The 12,739-nt window shown below is 37.1% G+C and overlaps 2 protein-coding genes across 3 annotated transcripts in view; one reads left to right on the forward strand and one right to left on the reverse strand.

The window, feature by feature from the left end:
- The window catches only part of sqh (Myosin regulatory light chain sqh), a 9,370-nt gene extending 7,019 nt beyond the window's left edge, over positions 1-2,351 (reverse strand). Inside the window, exon 1 of one of the 2 annotated variants that reach the window (XM_043012763.2) lies at positions 2,268-2,351. The gene's annotated coding sequence lies outside the window, so the exon portion shown is untranslated. Of the gene's footprint in view, positions 1-2,052; positions 2,131-2,267 lie in introns of those variants that run through there. The other variant, XM_086556092.1, reaches the window with a different exon arrangement.
- A 6,651-nt stretch (positions 2,352-9,002) lies between these two features.
- Positions 9,003-11,854, forward strand: LOC122251053 (uncharacterized). Its single transcript, XM_043012762.2, has 2 exons — positions 9,003-9,245; positions 11,025-11,854. Exons 1-2 carry the CDS (start codon positions 9,074-9,076, stop codon positions 11,492-11,494), a joined length of 642 nt encoding a protein of 213 aa, XP_042868696.2. The 5' UTR covers positions 9,003-9,073; the 3' UTR covers positions 11,495-11,854.
- Positions 11,855-12,739: the final 885 nt, after the last annotated feature.

Here is a 12,739-nt window from a genome sequence, read left to right on the forward strand (position 1 = left end):
GTAATGCCCTTCAGCACACATAAAGCAACACAATTAGACATAGGAAACAATCTTAAGAGAATGAAAATAAGACCAAAATCACTTATAAAAGATACAGACATGGTGACATAACATGTCCTGCATGCCTGTGACACTCTGTTGAAAGGAGAGCATGCCTCCTATTCAATAATTCTAGCAATATAGACTTTGCAAACCACCCTTGTGATTTCCTACCAAGTAAGGTATAAGACCAAGCTTTATCTTCTCAAATATATGACACATATTTCCTGGTGCACTGACGGCATGAGAGCCACAGTTACAGCCAGACTAAACTTCACAGACAGATATGGTCCTTGTCAAGAATTATCAGAAAAGCACCACCACATATTTCAATAACCAATGTTGCAGAATTCTAACAAACAAAAATACTCTAGTTGCTCATTTTGCAAAATTCTAATCTTGAGCACATTTATGTAAAGAGCACATGGTCAGGGAGAGAAAGAGAGAGAAAGAGAGAGAAAGAGAGAGAAAGAGAGAGAGAGAGAGAGAGAGAGAGAGAGAGAGAGAGAGAGAGAGAGAGAGAGAGAGAGAGAGAGAGAGAGAGAGAGAGAGAGAGAGAGAGAGAGAGAGAAAGAAAGAAAGAGAGGGAGAGAGAACGAATTTACAAGAATATCCCCGCATTGAGCAATGCCTCCATGATCAGTGCCTTACAAAGATCAAGAAACCTCCATCTTGAATAGTCTTGGACAATCGAGCTTGGACGGGTTCTTCATTTGATAAAACAGGGTGCGAGTACAGAAACCATGGCAACCGCACCCCTAGATTTCTTTTTATATGATCATTACACACCTGGATGATCTATGTAAAACCATTAGTAGAAAAGAGCATGACCAGTAAATTTGGGTTGGCACTCTAAGTTGAATAGTAATTATATCTAATAGTGTTCTTGGCATTTGTAAAGTTCTTTAGAGGACTTGTAAAGCAAATCTTCATATTAGGAGTGTACAATTGTTAATCACTTCACATTTTTTTGTGGCCCCACTCGAGATCTCAGAGAAAAGTGACGTACTTTCCATAACTGGCCAGGGAGGTCTATCTACAGGCTTGAGCTTCCCAAAATATGCATTTAATGACCATAGTCTGTGTGTGAAGTGCACAGACCTCACCTTGACTTGATCTGTTCACCTGCAGACCATGATAAGTTTGTGGGTTTCCCTTTACATTGCATATTTATATAATTTTATACTTAAAGGGTTTTTTACATGTTGTGACAATCAAAAATATTTTATATTAATTATAATTACCAACAATAAATTTATCAATAGGTAAATATATGCATTTTTCATACTTCAAAAGGTGAAATATGATTAATACTGGAGCAATAGTGATATATTTTCACTTGAAAAAGTGAGACGACATATTTTTCCAGCTTATTTTTCATTATGTAAACTAGTACGTAGTCCAAGTAATTCCGAAATGGAAAAAAAGTTTTTGCCAAATGTCTGAATCCTTTGAGACTTGGATATCGGGGTTTCATATTGCCTTGGATATCCAATACCACCAGCACTGTTTGCACAAACTATAACTACATCTTCATTTTATAAAACATCAAAAGTCAACAAATAGATTTTCATTATCCTTCACGAAACCACATGGGTAACATCCATAGTAAATCCAGGATGATAAAGGTTTTTAAAAATCTCATTGCACATATTTTCACAAATCAGCACCAAGTTACTTTGTGGATGAAGATGCAACTACCACCTATATATAGAATAGGATTCATTCAAATTAGTCCAAAATAGACCTTTGCTCATCCCTAACAAAGGACATGGAATTCCAAGTGGTCGTAGGGATAATTTGAAATATATAATGGATACGCGGCACCTGGGCCTTGGCTGGGTATCACAGAAAGCTAATTTCCTATATATGGCAGCACATCACAGAAAAGAAACGTATTTGCGAACAATGAGGCCCTCACGTCGAGGCGACTGCCATGCCACGACCACCACTGCCCGTGCACTGCATTTGTACGTCCCAGTGATACAACTGTACCTCTTCTAATAATCTTACAATTGGAAAACCACCACCAAAAGCAAGATTACTTTTGGGAGAAAGCTAGAGGGTGTGGCAAGGCACTGCGCCACTCTGCCCATACTTCACCTCGGCACCACAAGTCAAGCCTCCACTCACGAGTGGCCCCCTCACTATCCCTAGCACACAGCCTCTTTCCTCCCTCATCCCCGACCAGACCTCAATATCACAGCCCCCCGGAGCTTCTAACTCACCTGTGCTGAGGTGTGAGGATGCTGGTTGGCGAGAGTGACAGCAGAGCTGGAGCAGAGACGTCCTGATATGGCAGCAGCGAGAGCGGATGTTGACTAAGCGAAGGCGGCGCTGTCGTCGGCCGGCCAGCGGGACTCGCTCGCTCAGCCGCACGTCGTTTCTCTCGCTCAACACCTGAGCTCCTTTCGAGGAATAGTCGCCTTTTGGGCGACCTGAGTGCATGTGTGATCAACAATCTGGAACACGTGCGATGTGTTAATTAACGGCAATGTCTTTTTAGGGATTTGCTCCCCGAGATCATTGATCTAACAAAAGAAGGACGACTGAAGAACAGCGAGAGAATCGTAAAGGAAACGGACGATGTTCACTGAAAAATTTGGCTCAACAGAATTTCCAGCTCTACCTCAGATCACAGATATCAGCATTTTCTATAAAAACCTGATAATTCAGACGAATAGTTTTCCGACACATAGTAAATGCACTTGGCAATTGAGGAAAACATAAGATGGAATGAAAAATATTTCATAGCGAATGTAAGGTAACTCTAAATAGACGGCAGAAGGCATTTAGAAACTTTCACGCAGAGTTGTGTCAGAGGTCAGGCTTCCATGACCAGAGGGTCATATTATGACCTCGATACGGTAACTCCTTCTCGCGTAAACATATCAGACATAAACTGCATTATTTGTAAACGACATTCCTTCCCCAGGCGCCTCTGGGGGACGTCTTCACTGCAACCAAAGTGCCAAATTTTATGTCGAGTAATGTCGAGTGTAAGCAACTCAGGCATGAGGCCATGGCTGTACTCGAGAAATAGTGATGGTATTGTTTAGGTTGCATGTGCACGCCTTAAAAGGGAAAGAGGCTGGCGAGGGAAGACCATGGAGAAGCATTTGCTGGGCGATGAACCAATGCTAAATAATAAGATATGTGAATGACAGAGCGATCCGGGTGCAGATAGCACAGATACTCAGAGAGGGAATGTGTATATATACATGTACAATATATCATTGTCTAATAATCTGTCAGTCTGTCTATCGGTATACCACTTTAACCTACTTCACCTTTCCCTCTCTTTATTTCTTTATTTCTACTGCACTCTCCCCGTCGCTGCCTCTCTCTCTCTCTCTCTCTCTCTCTCTCTCTCTCTCTCTCTCTCTCTCTCTCTCTCTCTCTCTCTCTCTCTCTCTCAATCTCTCTTCACACACACACACACTTGTGTATGTATGTATGTATATATATGTATATATATATATATATATTTATATATATAATTATATTTATATCTACATATATATATATATATACACATATATATGTATATATATATATATATATATATATATATATATATATATATATATATATAAATATAAAGACGGCCACATACACAGACATGCTCCCCAGGTGAGTAAGCCTCAAGGAATGTGGCTCCGTAGGTAGGAAAAACCTATAGTGTGGTATTCTGGAGTGCCACATACCCCGCCCGTGCTGTGGCACTCCTGCGAACAAAGAGCAAAGAAGAAATAAAGAAACAGGCCTGACTGAGCACACGGCAAGGAAATCCACATTCGACGAAGAGAATAACGCAGGATCCTGCTTTCCCTGCTTTTCTGTTTCCCGAGTTAAAATTTAGATGATGTAACGCGCGGCCAAGAATAAGGTCGACAGGACGCGCCATCGAAGAGCCCTCGCACACAGAGGTCGTTTCGACAGCTATCTCCGCCGAGCGCTGGCAGGAAGCGTTTCGAAAGATCCTTCACCTCGCGATGGAAATTAACCTCACCGTACACGACTTTCGCTCCTTGAGCCTCGCCTCGGGCCGCCCTCCCCCAAGGAACAGCGCAGGTGAACACGATATCCACAACAGGTGGGCGCGCGTGCGGCAAAAAGGTGGATTTATTTTGGGGCTGACCCGGGGGATAGGGGTAATGTTGTGTTGAGAGCTATGACTATAATGATAATAACAGAAGTATTCGAAATAATGGCAGCAATGATAATGAGAACATCAGTAATAATTAATGCACAAAAACAAACATATCTGCAACAGTGATGAGACTGCTACTGGCACCAGATAAAAATAATTTCGATCAAATTGACGATAATAAATTTATGATGTTGCCAAGTAGTAATGATAACGGATTAGAATATCCCTTACTTGATATGAAAAGAACATACAACTGAAATCAATATTTTAAGAATATAATAAAAGGTGAATAATAACATAAACCATGATGATACGACTATATAACTTAAGTTGTATTCATTATACGACTTATTAACAACAATGGAATTCATGACGAAAATCAACATCCAATTTCATTTCAACAAAGTCATTTTTTTTTCGCTGTCACTGATAGTTAAACGATAGAGCTGAAATATTTTAATTTCCATTCGTCTTTCACCTCCAGTCTGCCTGCCCCTGAGCGGGCCCTGGGCGGCTCAAGTGAAAATGCCATTGTTTTCGAATTCACGTAAAAAATCTCAGACGTCAGCGAACTGAAGGGAATCAGAGAAAGTTATGTTAATATATTAATTGTTTCTTGATGTCTTTTTCATGCAAATATCGCGATGGCGGCTTAAGTGAGCCAGTATTTTTTCGTCTGAAAACTATAATTCCTTTAAATAATGTGAATATTTTCATAGGGTTAAACACTCCTGAGTACCATTCTTTATGAAACTGACCAAGAGCAAGAGGCCAATTTGCCCACTTAATTAACGCAAGAGACAAGGATAAGTATACCAATAATACCATCAGATATGGTATACATTTTGGGAATAGGAAAGTGAAGAAGACAAATCCAACTCTGAAATTATAAGGTATCGTCCAACTGGAAGTCCGAGATCAAAATCATATTCTGTATTGATTAAGTATCGATTAAGGAGAAAATAATTGTAGGCTTGTTTATTTGTAATGATACATGACTCAGTCGCCATATTGAGCAAGCAAGGAATGGCTACAGGTGGATGGATAAAGAGGAATTTTATAACGAGAGATCCAGAACAACTTTTATTACTATGGAAAACATTGGTGATGCCAAGATTGGGATGTTTGACCAAATATCTGAAATTATTAGAACAAGTTTAAAGGTGAGACAAAAAATAAGTATAAAAAAAATATATATATATATACACACACACATATATATATATATATATATATATATATATATATATATATATACATATATATATATATATATATATATATATATATATATATATATATATATATATATATATATATATATATATATATATACATACACACACAAGGATGATCATTGAAAACTAGATATTAAATTCAAGAGAGGTAAAAGGGGGAAGCAAGAGATCTTCCCAGCAAAGAGAGGCATGCCATCGTACCAACATCCCTGTCACGGATGATGAAGAATCACAGCTATTTAATCGATGGGTCATACCTGTTTAACAGTGTACCGAAGAATACCCTATACACTGTGGAAATATTTAAAATAATATGATAGTATCGAGGGCTGAATCAAATTCAGATTCAGTTACTTTTTAACAAAGAAAAGGAGAACGGTCCCCAAGAATGGCACTGGCACGAGCCACTAGCCTAACATATACAAGAACTCGCAACAAGTAACCAAATAAGTTGCGTAAAATAATAGAAACGTGAAACAGATATGCTTTGGTGCAAGCACACATTCTCGAAAATCTTAGTAAACTTGACAAATCACATGTATATTGCTACTACAAATGAGATACCAAATTATCTGATCGGTAAAAGAAAAAAAAAAAAAAAAAAAATCCTTCGAGTGGCATCCGTGGCCCAGACAAGATGTGAAAACAAACAGACTTCCAACTGGAGATTGCTGTTGCGTTGGGAGCGATGAGCACCGAATGACCCTTCCTAATTTGTTTTACGATGGCCGCATGAAACAAGATATTGCTCTCTGCTGAATATTGCACCGCATGCAACTGATGGTCGCACGAAAGCATGGCACCGTTGCAACACCACGTGACTCATCCAGCCTTGCAACGGCCATAATAACTGTTCCAGCTGCCGGAGATTTTAGGTGCGACACCTGGCAGGGCAGTGGCCACATTATCATGGCCATTCGTAACGAACAGCTTCGTTACAAATCATGAAACTAATATATTTTACATTCTTAGTAAATCAGTTGTATTTCATAGGGATTCTTGCCGTCAGAAGAAAGGTTTTTGGTGTTTATTTTGATAGACGGAAATTGATTATGACGATAAAGAACGCGAGAGCACACACACACACACACACACATATATATATATATATATATATATATATATATATATATATATATATATATATATATATATATATATAAATGTATATATATATATATTTATATATATATATTTATATATAAATGTATATATATATATATACATATCTATCTATCTATCTATATATATGTGTCTGTGTGTGTTGGTGTATTCGTGTCTTTGATTCGAGTAAAGATTAAAATTATAATGTCTACATAAATGTTTATCATAATTTGTTCTCTCGACATGCAAAGTTGAAAATGGCTGACTAAAAAGCACATACATAAAGTATCCCCAAATGCACGTACATATTATAAACAATAGCGCATCTAGACTATTTGTTTGGGATGCCCCGCGCATTTGTGTCCTGTTTCAGTACATATAGATATAAACAAAAATAAAAATAAGCAAATAAGCAAGTATGCGTAAATAAATAAAGATATTGACATAAATGAAGCAACACATACAGGCACACTCATAATTTGCATACCGAAAATACGGTCTGAAACAAATATCTATAAAAACAATTAAAGACAACCAAAAGCAGCTACAGCTACTTGATCGAAAACGGATAACGACAATTTACGCAGATTATCATATCTATTCAGAAAAAAATCGTTCTTCATAAGCATCCATTGGTTGTGATGTCTCTGTTGCTCGATGTTGAGTAATTAGTTTATATGATACCTTTACTTGTGTTGATTCTAGTATGAAAGTATATAACGGTCGGGGCCAAAGGATCGTTATTCTGGTGTCAGTCTACTTGATTTACATGTGTTTATGATTATCCTTACTGTAATAAGGACGTCCATATCTATATCTATCTATCTATATATACACACATACACACACTCTCTCTCTCACACACACATATGTATATATATATATATATATATATATATATATATATATATATATATAATACATATATATATATATATATATATATATATATATATATATATATATATATATATATGTGTGTGTGTTTATATATATGTATATGTATATATATATATATATGTGCATATATGTATATATATATATATATATATATATATATATATATGTGCATATATGTATATATATATATATATGTGCATATATGTATATATATATATATATATATATATATATATATATATATATATATATATATACATACACACACATATGCACACACACACACACACACACATTCAAATACGAATTACCAGCATGTTTCCTCGTCAAATCATATCCTTTTCAGATTTTACTCACACCTGCTCTGGCTAATGCATTTATCTGCACTGGTATGGCCAATCCTGTTTTGTTGAAAGTGGTTGGCCAAGTTTGTGCCACTTAAATGCATTGCAATTTCTATGCTGATTATATTCAAATATTTACGAGTGAACATTGCAGCAAGAAAAGGCGTCATGAATATAAAATCAGACATTGAAGCACGGTGGTTTTAAATTGTGTTTGGCTAGATAGTTATATCTTTAAAAGTTTATTCAAAGAAGATATGTTTATAGATGTAAAACGATGATAATATATTTAGTTTAAAATCTTGTTGTTACCCCTGAAATATATTTTCTTCCACAGAAAACAGGAAGCAATTAGGGTAACTTTTCAATTTCTTATTTTCGTTTCTATATTTTATTACACGGTATAAAAATATATACATATAAATACACATACATAGACATACATCAAAATATAAATAAATATATGCACAAACACACATATACGTGTAGTCAGACTTCCTTTCACTGCAAACTATTTTACTAGATGTTTAGTTCCTTTTTCATTGCACTTACAACAAAAATAAGAGCATAAATATATATTTACCAATAGAGATATATTATGGAATCTAAGATACATATTTTAAAGAAAGACCCCCCCCCTTTTGTATTGTTGTAAGAGCACAAAATAAAATAAAAAAAAAAGTGGAAACTGACAGAGAAGGTAACGAATCATGTAACACCATCAGTGGTCAGTATAAAGATAATTAATGATTAAAGAAATGAGCGGAAATACAGCAACTATTGTAATAGTTTGTTGACTTAGTTTATATCCAAGGCAAGAGTCACTCATAAATAAATCACAGTCCTCTGGGCCAGCTCTTGCAGTTTTTCTTTGTTTTGTAGACATCAAACGCTTCTTCACATTAAGAGAAAAAACTTATTTCCTAATATCTATGCATTATAAATAGTTGTCACGCGAGTTGTCATGCAAATCCTTCTCACTACATCTACACTCGCCAGTTTCGCGAGCCTATTGATTCAAGTGATTTAGAGCCCTGTCAGACGAGCGGGTGCAAAGCGGGTCAGCCGCCGCGGAACCGCTTTTGAAAGAGTTTATATTGATTCCTATGTAAAACGCTGGCTGATGTCACACGGGCGTCTCACCCGCCTGACCGCGGCGGGTGAGACGCATTTCCCCATTTGAAACCGCCGCGGCCAGCCCGCCTGGCTATGTCAGACGAGAGGTTTACCCGCCGCGGCCGCCAGTGCTGGCTGAACCACAGGAGAGGGAGCGCGTGGCTGTGTTGTGAGCAACTATGTTCGATACTGAAAAGTTTATATGCGAAATAGAGCTGCGTCCTGCCATTTGGGATGTGAGCTCGAAATCTTATTCAAACAAATGTGAAAAAAGTAAAGCTTGGGAAGAACTGTGTGAACTTTTTATTGATGGATTCCAAGATATGGAGGATGATGACAAAAATAAAGAAGGTATGTAATTTTTCACCTTTATTATTGATTAGTACACAAAAGATAACTGTTTTCAGACTTATCATGTGTAATTTCCGGTGTAGATTCCGTTTTTTTCATTAAAGTGTACAATTTTGCCATACATACATAGACATGTAATGTTTTTTGTGGACTAAATCATGTTATTTTGCCAAGGTGTTGCTTCCTCCTCACTGACAAAGTACGTAGCAAATTTGTCACGAACTGCTGTGGCACGACCAGGTCCAATATTGATGACATCATTTGTATCTTCAAATCCCACTATTCTCAAAGTTTCCTCGAAATTGTGCCCGTCCCTTTCATGGACAAAATTGTGGAGCACGCAACAAGATTTGACTAGTATTTCTGCAAAATCGCACGACACGTCAATAGGCCTGTGAAATATTCGCCATTTATTGCTGAGAATACCGAATGTACAATCTATATAGCGTCGAGCGCGCGAGAGACGGTAATTGAACATTTTTTTCTTGTGATTCAAGTTCTTTCCTCCATAAGGGCATTGAACATGATCAGAAATCCCGAAAGCTTCGTCTCCCACAAAGACGTAAGGCATAGCTTCACCATTGCTACATATTGGCTTACTATTTGGCACGTTTAAAGTATTATTCTGAAGCCTTTTATAAAACTCACTATTTTTGAAAATACTTGAATCCGAGCACTTTCCATAAGAACCTACATCTACAAATGTAAAGCGATAATTAGCATCGCATGAGGCAAACAACACAATGGAAAAAAAATTCTTATAGTTATTGGACAAACTACCCGTGTCACTAGGTTGCTTCATTCGAATGTGTTTCCCGTCGAGGGCCCCCAAACAATTAGGGAAATTTGCGTTCTGTTTGAATTCATCTGAGATGTGGAGCCAGTCTTCTTGTGTCAAGGTCGGGATGCACTTTTCCTTCAAAATTATCCAAATGTTGACGCACACTTCTTTCACAACTTCAGCTGCTGTCGTTCTTCCACATCTGTATATGTAGTGAAGATCAGTGAAGGAACATCCTGAAGCTAGATACCTGAAATACGAAATATGATTAATATAAAAACATGATGATATAAAAGATATGATATAAACTATCAAATTTCATAACGAAATTATGAATAGCTCAACATTTTTAGTAAATAAATTATACATACTAGCAGAACCCGTTCAAATTGCAGGCTTCTTTTTTCAAACAATAATCGATCAAACAAAAAAAATCATACGGACAAGCAAAATTAATTATTTATATGGATTTTTTTTACTTTATTGGCATAAAAAAGGGTGTTTTTTAATAATATACTAATTACGAATCCGTTATCAGTTTTTAGGGGTCGGCTCTAGTTTTAAAGTTATAGCCAAGTTACCATGTATTTACATAGGAGAAAATGACCCGACGAAATGAAACTAACCTAAACTAATCTAAACTAACCTAAGCTGACCTAAACTAACCTATAACTCGAAAAATATTGAAAAACAGGAAAATGTTCATGAATAAAATGTTCTTAGAATTCAATTTTACATACACTGTGCAAATTTCATCAAGATCGGTCCATTTTTAACGTTTTTTAAGGGTAATTTTTACGGTTTTCCCCCTATAACTCGAAAACTAGGGGCGACCCCCAAAAACGGATAACGGATTCGGATTCAGGTCAAAATACACTGTTTAAAAAACACCCTTTTTTTAATGCCAATAAAGTATAAATATACCATTTATATCACAGAATGAATGTCATCTGTATTTGAATTGTTGGAAAAATTATATTTTCTTTTCTTTTCTACAGCGGTTGTTCTTCAGAAGAAGTGGAAGAACATCAGAGATCATTACAGGAAGGAGTGTGCTAGAAGGAAAACGGAAAAGAGGGGATCAGGTGCGTCTTCAGCGAAAAAAGAATATATCTACTATTCCCAGTTGTCATTTCTGTTGTCGACCGTAGAGACTAGGCCTCAAAAGAGTAGCGATAAAGTAGAGGAAGATACTGACGTGCAAACAGCAAGAAGTGAGTGCAGCCAGGATTTGCCGAAGATTCAAGCGAAAAAGAAGAAAGTGTCCCATGAGGACAGTTTAATTCGCGTACTTTCAGCAAACATCTATAAGCAGATTCAAGAGCCAAAGGAAGATGCAGACAAAGATTTTCTCATGTCCCTTCTACCATATGTGAAATCTGTCCCAGACTCGGCGAAATTGGAATGCAGATGCGAAATAATGCAAGTTCTCAAGAAGTATAACACTCCTAGCATCAACCCTATGTAGTATGCTCCGTACCCTAATTCCCATGTTAATTATCAGAATTATCAGACCCCTATTCAAAATTCTCAACCTGTTCTTGGACATTGCAGTTGTGAAATGCAAAATAGACAAACACCTGGAGCGTCAGCCCCTGCTTTTTCTCCTCAGAGCACACAGTCTGTAGCTTCTTCTGACACAACTATTGAAGAACTGATATAATAATAAGTTATGCAAAATAGACACTCCCTGCCATTTCTCCTCTGAGCTCAGAGTGTGTAGCTTCTTCTGATTCAATTATTGAGCAACTAATGTTTTGATATCTGTACCTTCTTCTGACATATTTAAGTATTGAGGAATTGATTTACTAATAAATATTAGTATTAACAATTTGTATTACTCACCTTAAAGTTATAGCCAGTCTTTCTTTAGGAGGAATACTTTTTCTCATATTCGTATCTTGCTTCTCAATGGATTCTTCCAAAAGTGACAGCAGTTCATAAAAGGTTTGGCGGGACATTCGGAAATAATTGAAAAACTTAGTTGGATCATCTTCCAATTCTTTGAATAGGAGATAGTGAGCACCTTCTGTTAAACGGGCACTAGTTATAGGGTGTGCCCATAACCGTCCACGGCGCCGCTGTCGACGTTTCTTTCGAAGCAATAGTGTTAACAACAGCACTTTCTGTTCTAAGCTCATTTTTTAACACAACCTTTCGCTGCAACGGCAAGTCTTGAACTGAAGCGGCAGCCGCCTTTTCCATGTCACACGGGCGGGTCGGCCGCTAATAAACCGCAGCGGTTTAGTAGCGGCCGACCCGCCCGTGCGACATGGAAAAGGCGGCCTGACCGCCAGCGGGCAAAAACCGCTCATCTGACAGGGCCTATATATATATATATATATATATATATATATATATATATATATATATATATATATATATATATATATATATGCACACACGTACACCCACACGTATGTTTGTACGACGAATCTTCGGCCATTAGTTGTTAGAACCCCGTGACCCACATCCTTTCTTAGAAACGAAATTTGCATGTGCGATCTGGTTAGGGAAAGATCATCCAAGCGGGTGATTATGACATACTAGGACAAAAGCCAAAAAATCTACCTCTCAAAGTAAGTAGAGAACACTTAATTTATAGCTGTGACCGGTAACGTAAACGAATATCAGTCATTATCATGGTTATCCGAAGTATTTGTTGAATGGACTTATATTGACGTTGTGGCAGCTCTTGGGTTCGGGTCAATAC

The sequence above is a fragment of the Penaeus japonicus genome, unplaced genomic scaffold (genome assembly GCF_977035675.1).
Source record: "Penaeus japonicus unplaced genomic scaffold, GWHDUDI00000001_assembly GWHDUDI00000031, whole genome shotgun sequence".
In the NCBI taxonomy this organism is placed as follows: domain Eukaryota; kingdom Metazoa; phylum Arthropoda; class Malacostraca; order Decapoda; family Penaeidae; genus Penaeus; species Penaeus japonicus.

Bases quoted from the DNA above. Each gene is read 5' to 3' on its own strand.
- LOC122251053 (XM_043012762.2), top strand. From the start codon at position 9,074: ATGTTCGATACTGAAAAGTTTATATGCGAAATAGAGCTGCGTCCTGCC. The intron at 9,246-11,024 runs GTATGTAATTTT...TCTTTTCTACAG, and splicing joins TGATGACAAAAATAAAGAAG to CGGTTGTTCTTCAGAAGAAG.